We start from the raw sequence: 15,839 nt of genomic DNA, 5'->3' as shown, positions 1-15,839 counted from the left end.
GGGGCGATAATGCGGGCTCATCCACGAATGGCACTGTTTATTTAAAAAATGGTCTAAGACTAGGAGTATGCTGGCTAGGAGGAGATGAGGGCTTCTCCAATGCGTGTGAATTGTCTAGAATTGGTGGAGACTGTTAGCCATGTGCTATTTGAGTACCCACGAACACCTCAGGTTTGGAGGAGGGCATCTTTTCCCTTATCGAGGCTTACTTTTGGTGTGGGGGACTTTTTAAGACAGGTGAGGATTGCTCTATTATCTCCGAGCACTGCAAGGTGGAGTATTGCTGCTATCTACCTGGCGTATCATATTTGGCTGGACAGGAATGCCAGTCTTTGAGGGGAGGAGAGCTTTCATGAGGTCTGTTGTAGAACGGGTTCTCTGGTAGGCAGTGGAGATTATGGAGGCTGCTGAGTTTGATTCATCTATGATGGTTAGGAACATCTGGGACCTCTTTTCGCTACCACAGCGCCTAGGTTTGCCCTTGTTTATTGGGAGCCCCCACCCCCAGCCATCTAAAGATGAACTTCGATGAGAGTCTGCTTGCCGGTGACGATCGGGCGGGAGTGGCTTTTGTCATCAGAGATCATGGCGCCAGGCTGATTGCCGCAGGGGGTTGTCGCTCTTTCAAGGCCTCGACTTTTGGGGGCGGAGCTTAAGGCGACATAGGAGGAGATTTCCTATGCGAGATATGTTTTACAGACTGGTTGTATCATTCTGGAGGATGACTCAGCCCCTGATGGCACGCCTAAGGGAAGAGGGGCGGAAGGAGGTGGAGCACCCGCTTTTGGACGACATTCGTCGGATGCTACGGAAGTACTGGGTTTTTCAGATCAGGCATGTCCTTCGAAAGGCATATTAGGCTACTGACTGGGTTGCCTCCTTCGCTGCGCACCACTCCAGAGAGTTTTTTTGGACTCAACAGTGTTCTATTTCTTTTGCCTTATATTACTTGTTTGATTCTGATGTAACTGACTGTGCTCATGCTAGGACAGTGTGAGCAGCCGATTCACAGCAACCCCCCCCCCCCCCACCCCCACCAAAAAAAAAAAAAAAAAAAAAAAAAAAAAACCAAAAAATGTCGACATAGAAAAGTATTTCAAAGTGCTCGAGAACTTCTACGGCTTCCATAATTACTGATATGGTCACTGTTTAGGCTTTGATTTCCAACTGGATCTTTCTTCTATATTGGGGGAATGCCAACTACCTAAGCTAGGCTAGCTCAGCTGCAATCACTTGGGCCTCTTATCTTCGATGAACAGCCCATCTAGATCACGATAGGCTTCGGCATTCACTTCGTGCAATTAAAGTTCCAATATTCTCCGCATTATTAGAAAAATTTTGAATTATTATTGATTGTTCTCTTGACAAGTGATTCTTTGGATTATTCTTCAAAAATAAACTTATCAAAACTTTAAAATTATTCCCCAATTATATACAATTTATTTACAAATTATTCTTAGCTAATTGGAAAGTTTAGCATGACACAAATTAGTGAGTGATACCTTCTCTTCTCTGTGATGCTCCAGCCTTCCGCTTACGCATGATCATTTCAAAATTTTGGTCCGTCGAGGCAAAAGCTCACACTCAAGCTTCTTCCTATCTTTGAAACTCTAATTTTGATGGGAACATGCCCGCCGTCGATGATTGGGCGGGAGAGGCTTTTGTGATCAGAGACCATGGTGCTAGGTTGGTTGTGGCGGGGGATATCGTTCCTTTGAGGACTCGACTTTTGGGACGGAGCTTAGGGCAGCATGGGAGGGGATTTCCTATGCGAGATATGTGTTGCAGGCTGGCTGCATCAGTTTGGAGGAGGATTCTGCCTTACTGATCGCGCGTCTTCGGGAGGAGGGGCAGGAGGAGGTGGAGCATCCGCTTCTAGGCGACATGCGATGGATTTTACGGGAGTGCCAGGCTATCCAGATTAGACATGTCCTTTGAGAGGTGAACCAAGTTGCTGACTGGGTCGCCTCGTTTACTGCTCACTACTCGGGAGAATTTCTTTGGACTCAGTAGTCCTCATTTTCTTTTGCTTTGAGTAGGCTTTTTGCTTCTGATGTAGTAGGCTGTGCTCATATTAGAGTAGCATGAGTTGTCGATGCACCCAAAAAAAATCCCAGTCCTTGACTAAATCGCCACACTCCTCTATTTCCTCGTCGTCTTCTCCTTGTGGCGACCTCGACCACACTTGAAAAATCTTCTCCTAGTTGGACAACCCAGATTTCTTCAGTTGCAATACCACGATTCGAGGCCCCAATCCATCCGCTGCCCTGTCCTTCTTCCACATCATGGCCCATTCCGGCATCGCAACCATTCACCACAATTGCCCCTTTATGCTGACAACCTACACTCGCTTGTAGGCGCCCGAGCTCGGCATTGCGAAACGGTTTGAGTGGGGCTGGATTCTAGTGTATTTGTGCTCGATTATTTGATTAAGGTGGATGGAAATTGTCAATTGTTTCAAAGATGTACACAGATCGTTTGATCGAAACACCTTCCTTGATGTCGTCTCGTGGAATATCCTGATAAGAGGTTATTTTCATGGACTCTTTACTGTGCAGCCTTCCACAACTATCATTAAAAGATGGATAACCATCAGACAACATGCATCATATATGACATGGCACACGCTTATGGACTATTTTGTTTGCTGGCTGTCTATCTTGTGATAACTGCATAATACTCTACAGTGCGGCCTGCACATCATAGAAAATTTGTGCCCTAAATTTGATTAGTTTGAGGTGATGAAAGCAAGGAATGGGAGGCTTGATAGGTGGCTTGTTCTTTGTAAGGTGATTTGGAAAGAGGATAGGGATGGTCCATTCGGTGAACTTGGTTTCTTGACAAACAACCTTAGGTTGATCATCGCGATCCTTAGGTGTAGAGATTTGGAGTCGGCATGGAGGTTTTTAATGAGATGGATGAGGGATACTTGTTAGCATGGACTACCATGATCTCGGGTTTGGCTAACTATCCTACGCATATAACATCAGCAGTGTTTGTCCATTTGCAACAAATCTCATTGTAAATGATGGTATGGACCATCACGGGGCCGCTCCCGAATAGGTGAGATAAGCATGGCGTGGTTCGGAAATCCCGAGGCTGGTATGATGGTATATAATACTTCTTGAGTGACCGGGACGCATCTGGGAGCTTATTGTCTGCTAAGAATGAGTTGTAAGGGGCCTGATTCACATTATCCTAATATAGCGGTCCCTTTTGGTTATATTGTTTACATCATTGACTTGCTCATAAGAATGAGCATTTACAACCTACCTCTAGCAGATTATAATTTAATAATTTTGATAACGCCGTGAAAAAATCTAAGTCTGGGTTGGTGAATGGAATTGTTTAGACACTAAAAGCAGACCATTTCAACTCTTATCCACACCTAACCTCAACTTCCATTCTCATACAATTATTGTTAGGCTACTGATTTCGTATGAGTGCTATTACAAAATGCAAAAAAAAAAACATGGATAATCAGTTTCCTTGTCAAATAAAATTCATCATCGTCAAACACTAAATAAATTCATAAATTAGGTGAAAAAGTTATCCGTAAGCTTCCTTTCTTGACTTCCTAACCTTTCCTTCCGTAGTTATTTGCAGGAAATAAAGGTGGGGAACACGAAGAGGGACATAATATATACTACAAGAGAAAATGTCCGGCAAAACAAAATGCAACTGCACATGTAATGAGCTCTGAAATTTTTAAATCCTAAGAAAAAAATGTCACAATTCAGAACCTTATCAAAAAGACTAGTCAGAAAGTATTACTCGAGTTTCTTAATCCTATATAAATACCTAAACTTGACCTAGCAAATAATCGAATTAGGACATAAAACACAGTTTTTTTTGGCAATATATTTTTAAACGTCACGAATGATCAACGCCTTAAGCATGCTTGACTTTGGAATCTCCAAAAACAACAGTATGTTCAGCTGACAAACTGAGTAGAATTGGAAAGTTTTCAAGCTATAAAAGGCCAGGCCAAGTTCACTCTGGACTGTAAAATTTGAAAAGAATGCATAAGTTTGATTCTCTTCACCATAAATCTTATTATTTCATCTCTCTGGAAATAGGTGGAGTCTGGTCGTTAGGATTGTGTGCTCCACAGGCATCATGATATTTAAGAAGGCATCAAATATTGCAATCAATGAACAAGTAAACAATCTCAAAGTATTGTACATAATCCAAAGTCACAAACTTTACAGATTTGCCCAGATGCCAGACCGCACCTTTTAATTCCTCCATTGCATTAAAAAAATGTCTACACTCATGGATTAAAGAGATACTCTGTCTAAAGTAATTTTATGTCTTGCAGAGGATTTAAGATCAGCTTTTAAGTATTTCCTTTACAAAATCTATCAGATCACAGGATTCCAAGCCAATAAACTTCCATGACTATAATGGGCCACGAAGATCAAATTTTTGCTGTACCTGGAGATACAAACCAGTTTCAAATATTGGACACACTAAGCTTCATCAACTTAGCCCATGATGTCCTTTTTCAACTATGCCCTAGCTTCTCGGTTTTCTCCATGTGGAACTGCAATGACAACAGATACAGATTCATGGATTTCTTGGTTATTCTCGCTGGCCTCTGAACGCTGATGGCCAGGAAGTAACCACTGGTTAGATCGATCACTAGAACCCTCGGGGTTGCCCACTGTATGATGGGCATCAAATAAGGGAGATGCAGCATATTTTGCATCAAAGGCGTCATTAAGCGGCAATCGACAAATTGGACAGGTTGCTTGTTTTTGCAGCCACACATCAATGCAGGCAAGATGAAAGCTGTGACCGCATGATGGCATAATCCGCAGCACTTCTTTCTCTTCATACTCTCCTAAACATATGGAACACCTGTTGCAGCAAAATGACAGTAACTTGGTTCAATATATAAGATGACAAGGCACAGGCATCCTTTTTCTTGTTTCAAGTGGACATTAGAATAAGATAGAAGCAAAGGTTTGCTCAAATTTTGTTCAGGTATATTGAGCAGTCCAGTTTTCTGTTATTGATCCTCAACGATATGTTAGCATTCACATGAAGAAGGCTCCTTTCTATGCACCATCCTATGGTAGAGCGTTCCATATACTATGCCAGCAAAATATGATTATCCAATACCATGTGGTCAGCATGATGTTATGTAGTCATGCTTCCAAGGGGTTCCATAGTTCTTGCCGTACTACATTATTTGTCAACTGTCTTCAACTTATAGCACAAGACAAAAATCTCTTCAAGGAAGAGTTTCTGTGGTGCCTAAATCACTACAGACCCATAATTATGAAGGAAATATGGAGAAAAATCAGCTATATGGGGAAACTAAAATGTGCCTTTACTGAACTAGATGCTCTCTCAAAATCATGCTTCGGAGAGATAAATTCTAACGAAATAACTAAACAAGAAGCCTTACCATCTATTTGGAGTCTGCTCTAAATCCTTCTTAGCATTTACTACTTACATGGCATGTGTCATAACTGTGAATTCTTCTCACAAACATGGTACCGAGAAGCTATCCTAAAATCAAGGGTTTGTACAATCCTCAAGTAGGGTCTCTGTATATCTCCTCTAAGTTACATTCTGAACCCCACCGGCTAACAATATGAAATGAGGGTTGAGCGCACTAGAAACCAGAAGGAGCATGGGAAAGGGACCCTGGAAAGTTCTAATCCAGCTCTCATAATGATGAACACGGTAGCTTCAGATTAAAGGGTAGGTACGGGTAGCTGGGAGTGGGCAGGGTGTTAATGAAGTCATTATAAAGCAGGGTATAAGAGAGTAAGGCAGCAAGGACAAAGTGATTAGAATGATAATCACAACGTGATGAGAGAAATAGGAGCGATATTTTCTGGTGAAAGGAAGATGCTTCCTTGATCTAAAGAAAAAAGTATTAAATTCAGATTTGTAAAATTTTGTCCTAAATGTGATAGTTGGCTACTGAAATGCATGAAAGGTGTTTTATATTTTGGTTTTCTCATTCTCAATGCCAGTCTAAGCAAATAAAAAAGCATATAGGTTTCATATTTTGAGAATCCATTACTAAAAAGGCTGCATGAAGATGTCCTCATTGGAGTTGCTCATTACACCTAGCAAGCTTGATCTCCTTAGCCTGTTCTATCATAGTTTAACTCTTTGTAATGGTTAAGGGACCAATTGCGTTCCATGTTATCTGGCTTCCAAGCAATGACGGCTTGGATATATAAACCAAGAGAAAACTAAGGCCCTAACCCTTGATGACCAAGCAATTAAGTGGAACCCCTTTTTTGGGAAAAGCAATTAAGTTGAACTTTACTGGTTAAGATCCCTGACAGTCTAAGAACAGAAGCAATAAATGCAAAGAAGGATTTCCACCCTTAGAAAGACACTTGCTTGGCATCTTCTCTAGATCGTTGAATTAAATTCGGTAAGATCTCAAGACAGTCTAAGAAAAGAAGCGACATATCGCAAGAAGAAAATCCAAATTCAGAGACACACTTACTGGGCATCTTCTCTTGATTGGAAAGCCTCACGTTTGTACTTCATTGTTGGAATTGCAGCAACGACTACAGGCTCCAAACCACTGATCCCATGCTCCGACTGTCGGTAGTATTTACAAGTTTCAACAATAGAACACATATTGTTTCTCAAAAAACAATAAAAATATGTTCAATTATCTCTTTGCAAATATATGAATTTTTTTCTCCGGTAGGTATATTTTGATAATTTTGTAATTAAACAGACATTCAAGTATAAAGTACAAATTGCAATTCCTTTCACATTACCAATGTTATTACCATAACAGCAATCAGTATATAAAGGGGAAACAATCGCAAACTTCAAGTGGAGTGTCGATTCTTTCTCTTTCTGTCCCTTTTCTTATCTTGAAAGGCCATACTAACTTTTTTATGTCTTGGTTGATTCAAGAAATTTATTTCCAAGGATCAAGAAGCAATTTCTTGTTTCGTTAAATTGCATACAAATTCTTGGTATATGCGATGAAGCAATATTCTGATGAACCCTGCCTCCTAGACCCAAAAAACGCTCATTTCATCAAGATAATAAGATGATAGTACAAGGGGTCAAAGAAACAGATAAGCGAAGAGAAGAAGCAAGCGGCAAAATTTTCAGACCCAGCATTTTTTTTTTCTTTTGTTTTTTTTTAAGAAAAAAACACGATTTCCGTATCGATGAAAATTATCAAACACCGATTCGGCGAAATTTAAAACCAAAAACCACCTCTAACACTCATTTAAAAAAGCGGAGGTTCGGAAATCACACTGTAAGCTCTTCGCTCCGCCTAGAAACCTGAATCTAAATAAGCAAGGGGCCAAAAAAGGAAAAGAAAAACTGCTTAAATTACTCACCGCTTCGAGATCTGAACGGAGCTCGAGGTCGAAGGCGACGTCCCGGGAGTCGGCGGAGCGGGCCCGGCCACAGATCAGGCGGGCGCAGACGAACACGATGAAGGTGGCGCTCATCCCGAATCCTATCACCGTCGTCACCAGGTTCAATCCCGACCCCAGCATCTCTCCTCGCTGCCTCCGCCGCCGCCGAGCCTATCCCTCTCTTCCTCTTCCTCCCTCCCTCCCTATCAAACTCCTCCTCCTCCTCCGCCGCCGCCGCCGCCACCACCACGAATGATGGATTGGGGGTGGAGGGGTTGGGAGCCGGAGATCGGACGGATTATACCCATCCGGGAATTGCGAATAGCTTTGGCCGATGGCAAGGAATGGTATGATAAGAGGGAGAGTAGAAACGCTGGGCGACTTGTGGGATTGCCCTTGGAATCGAACGCCTCAAGGGTCGCTGTGGGGGCGGGGCCCGCGCGGCTGCGGACCGGGCGGTGGATTTCTTTCCCCCTCTCTCTTTCTCCTTTGGAGAGCCGACTTGGCCTACTACGTGCCGGCCTTTTTTATCAGAGTATTCCGTGTATATTTAAAGCAAGAAAAGGAGATTCGGTAGCTCGGCGGTAACAGGACGGAAGTCGAAAGGGGAAGCGACGTCAAAGTTATCCATTTCGAGGAGAACACATGGTGCTGCGTCCTGAATACTCCCGTATCTGTGAACAGTATGTAACATGATGTAGGATATAGTTTTTTCTATTTCGAACCTCCTTTGCATCATGAAAACCATGGAGATTGGATAACTTTCATTGTTGTGTACGATTTCTAAGTGCGTTAAGTGGTGCAGTTGGGTGCAACTTAGGTTGGGACCGGTCTATCATGACATCACCAACTTTCGGTTTGTGATTTTGGTCGAGTTTATATTCAAAATATTAATCAATTTCGAGTGAGATTAGGTTTAAGTTGAGAACTGCTTATTGTGTGCTTGCTCAGTCGAAATTTTTGTTTAAGAAAAAAAAATTGACTGAAAGGAAACCAGGTTCACGTTGTATTTTAATAATAGAACTCATGCAATCTTGTTTGAACTAGGGCCACTCATGGCTGAAGTTAAAATTTCAATCAAATTCTATTGAGAACCAGTTCGTGATATTTGAGTTGGCTGTATTGAAGATGAATACTTTGCTGGTAAATTGAGTTCCACTTTCCCTCATTTATGTGGTACGACTTACATGAGCTCTGTTCTGACCCTTGGATGCATAGCTATTCTTTGAGATGAAATGAGGTCTTTTCTTGTATCATGCATCAAACGATAAACTCATTCTCTAGCATAGTCGATACTTATTTGCTGAGTTTGGAATGCAGTACCATACTAATTGATACACATATTATACAATTTATGGCAAAGAAAAAAAAAGAGCTTGAAAGAACGTATAAGAAATACCCTTCTTGCATTTGAAATACATAAAAAGATGAACAAAGAAGACAAGCAATTGCAAATTTGCAAGCATAATAAATATTATAAATATATCTTTCTCAAAAACTACACAACTTAGCTGGGGCTCCCATCCTTTTCTCACCAAAAATTATCTTCAACCTATTTCTAAGTTAGAATTTTAGAACTGCCGGTAGAATTTGAAGGCAAAAAAAAAAGAAATATTTGTCAGGATGCTTCAGGGGCGAGTCATAAACCTTGATTATTCATAAGGGAGAGTAACAAACAGTTTCATTGCGTGGTAATAATACAGTTTCTAATAAAATTTTGGATTCTTCGTGAAATTCTGGTGTCAACGCGCATGGTGGCTGACACGCTGCATCCAAACATCAGCTGTCGTTTTGCACCTTTAAAACGTAAAACACTTTTGCTAGTGACTGGTCATGAATCACTGCAAGTTTTCTTTTTAAAACGTAAAACATTGACTCTTGATGAAACTTATGCTTATCTTGCAAAGCATGCAGTGTTGTATGTCAAATCGTAAGCAGTTTTCTGTGTCAATTATGAGCAGCACTGATTGTTCTATCTTATTAATTTAAGTATATATATCAAATCAGGGATCTTGTTGCTTAAGTAAGAGTGGCGTGGTAGCCGCACCGAGCACAATCTAATTCTTGCTAATTCTTGCTTGCTAGAAGGACAGATGGCTTATTTTCGGGTAATAGCTCTTTATTGAGCAACTAGATGCTTTGGATTTGAACATTTATGCTTAGGTAAGTGTAGTGCTGTTTGCTCTCTCTCTCTCTCTCTCTCTCTCCCCCTAGAGTGCTACTTTTTTCGAGCACTACTTATCTTTCGACTTACAATGCCCATCCCTAGTGGCACTTCATGATTGGTGGAGTGGTGCTGTTTAGCTTTTTCTTTATTTCAGAAGTCTGATATAATATAAATACTCTTCATCCATAGAAAATTGCTATTGCAATAATCAGTATCCAATGCTATTCAGTGTTGGAGATAACCACATACGAACAAAAAATCCCAGGTGTGAGATTTTTTTTTTTACCATGTATTATATTGTACCTATACCAAAACATTAGATCGGAACAGAGCTTCTCTTAGCACCAGAATTCATTCATTCTATAACTTTAAAGAAAAAAAATGTAAATGTTTGTCGGTCCGCAAATTTTCTTCTTCATTAAGTTGTCCTTCTCTCTATCACGCCCCGGACCCGGTTCCGTGACACGGCCGTGCTATTGCCGACTACCGCCCACAATAGCACGCAGTCTCGTACATGGTTAACAGATAGTAAAAAGCAGTCAAACTTGCATATATTAAAATATGTGCATAACAACTTACTGGTTGACATAAAGTGCAGAGCTTCTAACAGTTTATGTATACAAAAGTATATTTATCCCATCCAAAAATAAATAAGCCTTGTTGCAAAAGAAAATTGCCTCTGGCAGCTATCACTGGTGGTGATCTGAAGAAAAAACATTAGATCGGAACAGAGCTTCTCTTAGCAGCAGAATTCATCCATCCATAACTTTCAAGAAAAAAAATGTAAATGTTTGTTGGTCCATAAATTTTCTTCTTCATTAAGATTTAGCTATAGATTTGATATTCCTGATTTAACAAGCAGTTTTCTATGTCAATTTAATAAGCTTGTTTCTTATTAAATAGAATAATAAGTTGGTTGCTATCATCTAATTAATAATTAATTTATTAATCTCTTTATAGTAAATTATAGCTATAACTAGATTTTTTTTTTTTTGTATTACAACACAAGCTTCTTCGATGATCAGTGTCTCCGCACCCCTTATTAAAGTTTGTAATACTAGAATATATCATCATTCAATATACAATATCTGATAAGTCAGCTATTAATTGCATGGCAGAGATTATTTTTTATTGATCATGAAATATAAGGTGCTCGTTATCTTTTTCATGAGAGAGGGCTATTTAATTTGGAATTTGGTTGGAGAAGAACAACTAACACATAAAATTATCTAACAACTATATCTATGCCATTATATCATTATAATATTTAAGTAGTTTTTGTTGCTCAATTAATTCACAATTTGTTTCAGTGAAAAAGAATTTATTTTATTCAAATATTCATGCTAGATGGAAGAAATGTATTTGGTGAACAATGTCGCAATCAAATATAGCTGTCATCTTTCATTATTATTTGTTGTTTTCCAGTATGGTGGCTAACAACAACTATCTCAACAATCATTCTTTTATTCTAAAACCAAATAATGGTTTCAAAGTCCTCTTGTTATCTATACATACCAGTATTTAAAATATAACTAGCTATCATTCTTTAATAGAACTATTGTTTGTTATTTAACATTTTCATTGCTCGTCTAGAAAAGACAATATTCTTTAAGTTTCAGCATCTATACTTGCGGGTAAAATGATTTTGTTGTTGTGAATGGTGACGTAAGCGCAGGACACAATTATTTCTTCATCCCATCCACTATTTTCCATTTTAAAGGTTATAACAGCTCTTCAATAGTCATTTTATTTCTAAGCATTCTTAGTCTAGAAAGATTTGGAAAAATAACAAGCATTTTTTTTATTATAACGGTAAACAACCATAATAGAGGGTTTTTTTCTTCTTTTTTTTGCTGGAACAAAAAAGGAAGAGAGGGGTGAGGAGAACCTCATCCCACGTAGCAACCTCCACTGGGCTCCCTCTCCATTGGAGAGTGTTCGATGCGGGTAGAACATTTTTTGCTCATATCCTCCCCATCTGTGGTAGAGCCCCACCAGCATGGCAGCCCTATTCCCGTATGAGTACGTTGCACCAGCACCATCTAAGTACAAGCAAATCAGATAGTGACTCCACCGAGCAAAATCAGATGGGGGTATCCGATCTCCGTATTTAATCGACGCCCGCGTATTTTGAATCTGGGCCACTTCGGTGGAATCAAAGCTTCGTTCCCACCGTGTTACCATCTCGGTGGTTAAAGGGTTTTTCTCAAGAAAAAAAATAATAATAGAGGAGACACTTTATTTAGGAATTCATGTTTTACTGAGTTTTTGTCCAAAACTTGAAAACCGTTACTTTTGTTATCGCAGCACTGGATGGCCATCAATTCATCAATGTATGCTTTAGAACCACCAAGACTTTAATTTTATTATTATTATTTTTTTGAGATGGAGTATTTTTCAGAAACCTTGGTTACAAGTGGACCCATGGGCCCTTTGCACAGAACGTTGGTGTTCTCACTGAATCTATCATCTGCCTTCAGGGCTTTTAGCGGCCGTGGCCGACCCAAGCCCACTGGAGATGGAGGGGTAAGAGAGTGATGCTGGGGAAGGGAAATGTGGGAGGAACAGATTAATAACGCCGTGAGAGGGGAGGTGAGAAGAGGAGGATTTGGGTGATGGAATAAAGGCGAGATCCAGGGGAAACAGGGGAAGGGTTTGGGCACCGGAGAAAGATAGGAAATGAAGATAGAGAGTAACAGGCGAAATGTGGTTTGGGTCGTGATGAATGGAAACACATCTAACACAGCATCAGATACTGGGTCTCAATCCTATTGATGTGGTATCGAAGTCGCAAAATAGTTTGCTATCACCATATAAATTCGTTAATACTTTTTCTTAACATTTTTTTAAACATAAAGTGAAATTTGTGGCGCCTTTGTTATGGAAGTAGCATGTATGTATGCATGCATGCATGTATGTATCGCCAAACATCATCGCCTAGTTTAATATTTTGCAAAAGCATAGGTGGCTTAGGTGATTCTTCCTAAACTCGGCAGGACGTCCTGCAAGTTTCATCATAGATCCATCTCTCGCCAAACTTACCTTAGCCAGATATTTGGCATTAATTTACATGCAATTATTGTTGGATTAGAACCACTCCTAAGAAGCTCCAAAATTTTAGGTGATTGCACTTGATGCAAAAGTCCAGGTTATACCGATGATGCTAGACTTAAATAGGCAATGTTAAGGATGGACGACTTAAAGTGCTTCGTTGGAAATTTTAGAACCTTCAATCATCTGAATGTGATTCATGATTCATGACCCTCTTATAAATGGGAGATATTTTCTCAAGGATTGAGGCTACTTGGTATACGGGCGATGTTTTTCCTGATGAGTTTCAAATTTTTATCGCGTTGCGTTACGACGTCAAAGATGGACTTAGATATCGGATTATCTCAATTCTTAGCCATGATGGAAAACTAGGAATTCTTTGATATTTCTTATTTGTGTCAATTTTATTACGCTGATTTGTTGACTGCCATGATAGACTTGTTTCCGTTGGAGCCTTATGTTTTACCAAATATGGTTCTAGAGTTTGATATGTATTTTTGAGTTCCTCTCACAATAGATTTTCAATGTGTCCGCAGTTTTCAAGTTGCATACATTTCCAAATATAGTTATCATTATCAACTATCCATAAATCTTATGAATCAATGCCCAGAAACTCTAGAGGAGCTTTCTAGGTTGGTTAGAGAGAGCTGATGCCTAGAGTGCTTCAAGACTTGTTATTTTTTAATTTTTTTAGATATATTCATACTAAAAGTATATGAGTTATCCGCTGTAGCAATATATATATATATATTCTTAACTTTCATTCCGAACAAGCAAGTATGAATAGTTACATAGCATGTTTGGGTAACACCATTTAGTCCCTAATGTACCAATCATGAAGAAATTTAAAGATTAGCCGAAATAAGTAAAAGATTTGTGAACAAATCAGAACAAACTTTTGGACCCAATGAACTCAACTACCGCAAAAAAGGGATCCCAGTATATATCAAAACACTTTTGAAGGAAATCCTAGTTTCTCTAATTGGCTAAAATTGAAGAAATGTTGTATAAAACGATGCAGTTAAAAAATTGCCCTTGTGATCGTCAACCCCAACCAAACTTGGCAGTCTGTCTATTTGCTAAGTGACAAATAATCAGCCTATCTTGAGAGCATCAACGCACAAAAAAGATTCAAAATACCATGGACTAGATTTAAAATAGACTCAACCACCTTATTCAACCAATAATGGCATAGCAACATGACTTGCAGCCAAGCCACAAGCATCGATTGGCACTTCATGGTGCTTGCAACGTATGCATCCTTCCAAAGCAAACGCATCACAGATAGGTAGGAAGTCATTTGATTCTAAATTTCTTTCTAATGGTTAAGAATATTGTGTTAATTAAAGATTTGTCGATTATTATAGGTGGCAAGCATCACGTTTCATGTGATAGAAATCTGGAAGTGCAGTACGTATGACAAGAAGCTCAGCTACAAACCATGAGGTATGTCTACAATCAATTAACAATTCATTAAGACCACGGAATATATTCTCCCAAAGTAACGCATCATGAAAGTAGCTTTATTCTCTAAAATTCTAATGTTCATAGGTCTTTGTATTGATCAAAAAATCTATCGGTTATTGCAAGAGTGAAGATAAAATGTTATGTCCTAGAAACATAGAATCGGTTCTTTTGGCAAACAAAAATTAGAATTGATCGGTGGAATAAAATACATGGCTTTTTCGCTCATTTCTACCGCAAGACTGGTCCTTGCACATGTATCAGTCCAAGGTGGGGCAGTTCATTGTTATTCATATTGATATGCAGTAAATATAATATAAGAAAAAATTAAATTACAAATTTTTTTGAAGTTTACATTTATTGCACTTGATTTGGGGGGGGGGGGGGGGGGGTCCAAAATGGACGGTCCTGCTCAGGGCAAGGGATCATCCCTTTCCGGCTAGGCAAAACCACAATTTTGCTCAAAGCCGGCCTAATCTCAAACTCCGCCGAAGGCTCAGTTGACCTCGGCCAGATCTCTCTGCTACTACGACCTGCCGAAATCTCTTCTAACATCTGTAGTAACGTCCCGAGCCCGAGCTCGGAACGCCCTGCTAAGTCAGTTGCGAGCCAAAGAGCTCCTTCAACTATAAAATTATTCGCCAACGCGCCCCGACCTGAGCTCGGGGCGCTCTTATATTCGCCGACGTGCTCTGATCGAGCTCGGGGCGCCTTTTATATTCGCCGACATGCCCTGACCTAAGCTCGAGGCGCCCTTAATTTTCGACGTTACGCTCGACCAAGTTCGAGGTGCCCCACCTAACAACGCGCCCTGATCCTTGAGCTCGGGGTGCCCTACCGAGCAAACTTCGGAATCGAGGAAGTGAGGCCTACCACAACACTCGCCAAGCCGACCTCACCAAATACATGATACGACCCCTCATCGAGCTCGGCCACGCTCATGCCCACCTACGTTGCCATACATTACAACGTCTCTGCGCCATGCTTCGCTTGCTGGCCAACAACAAACAAAGATAATACTATGCTACTCCAGCCATATCCTGCTACAACTGTTAACGCCTTACTGTTACCGTGCGCCTCAAGTAAGCTCTAGCTATGCATCATCTGGCTTAAAGCCATCTTCTCCCATGATAAGGACGGGTCATACCTCCGTCTCCCATAATGAATAGAAACTTCTAACTTCTTAGTTAAATTTACAGTCATTTGTTTTGTTTTTAACATTTTCTTCCATTGTTTAAATTTTATGAACAAAATTAATATATATTTCTTACTTGCATTTTCTTTTTATTATTAGGAAAAACACAATAATTCCCCTCTTTTTGCTTACAGAAATAATATATAGAAACTGAAAAATCATATTATATGAACTTGTGCACAGTTATATGTGAATCAATCCTTTTAAATCACCTAGAGAACCGAAACCTTGATATCATATTACTTGTAACGTCTCCCCACATTGAAAGAGTTTCTTGATATCCTATTTAAGCTTATGTATTGTCCGAAACAAGCGTGGAATGCAGTTGCCGGATCCAAAATAAACATTTTTTATTTCTGAACCTACACACTAAAAAAATTTTATGGTTCCACCAGCTACAGTATACTCCTGCCACATGTCAGCAAAGGCATTCCGTCTGCATCAATTTCCTTAACCTAACGTCGTACAAGAGCAAATTAAATAGCATCATAAGAACAAGAAGGGCAACTAGTTTATCATTTGTGTAATTTTTCTCTAATGCTCGCATCTAGAAGGTGGCTATCCATGTTTGTCCTCAAGCGAGGCATTTCCAAAT

General features: G+C 39.8%; 1 protein-coding gene across 1 annotated transcript; it reads right to left on the bottom strand.

The window, feature by feature from the left end:
• Positions 1-4,162: 4,162 nt before the first annotated feature.
• LOC103716862 (RING-H2 finger protein ATL7-like) lies at positions 4,163-7,838 on the bottom strand. Its single transcript, XM_008805042.4, has 3 exons — positions 7,347-7,838; positions 6,482-6,579; positions 4,163-4,863 (listed from the first exon to the last, which is right to left on the bottom strand). Exons 1-3 carry the CDS (start codon positions 7,506-7,508, stop codon positions 4,512-4,514), a joined length of 612 nt encoding a protein of 203 aa, XP_008803264.1. The 5' UTR covers positions 7,509-7,838; the 3' UTR covers positions 4,163-4,511.
• Positions 7,839-15,839: the final 8,001 nt, after the last annotated feature.

This window comes from Phoenix dactylifera, unplaced genomic scaffold, assembly GCF_009389715.1.
Source record: "Phoenix dactylifera cultivar Barhee BC4 unplaced genomic scaffold, palm_55x_up_171113_PBpolish2nd_filt_p 001357F, whole genome shotgun sequence".
NCBI lineage: Eukaryota > Viridiplantae > Streptophyta > Magnoliopsida > Arecales > Arecaceae > Phoenix > Phoenix dactylifera.
The sequence above is the reverse complement of the archived record's forward strand: the minus strand, read 5'-3'. Positions and strand labels throughout refer to the sequence as shown.

What these genes read in the sequence shown, in the direction of transcription:
- LOC103716862 (XM_008805042.4), bottom strand. Translation starts at nt 7,508, where the DNA reads ATGCTGGGGTCGGGATTGAACCTGGTGACGACGGTGATAGGATTCGGG. An exon ending in TCCGTTCAGATCTCGAAGCG is followed by an intron (nt 6,580 to 7,346) that starts GTGAGTAATTTA and finishes TACTACCGACAG; the next exon opens with TCGGAGCATGGGATCAGTGG. An exon ending in CAATCAAGAGAAGATGCCCA is followed by an intron (nt 4,864 to 6,481) that starts GTAAGTGTGTCT and finishes TTGCTGCAACAG; the next exon opens with GTGTTCCATATGTTTAGGAG.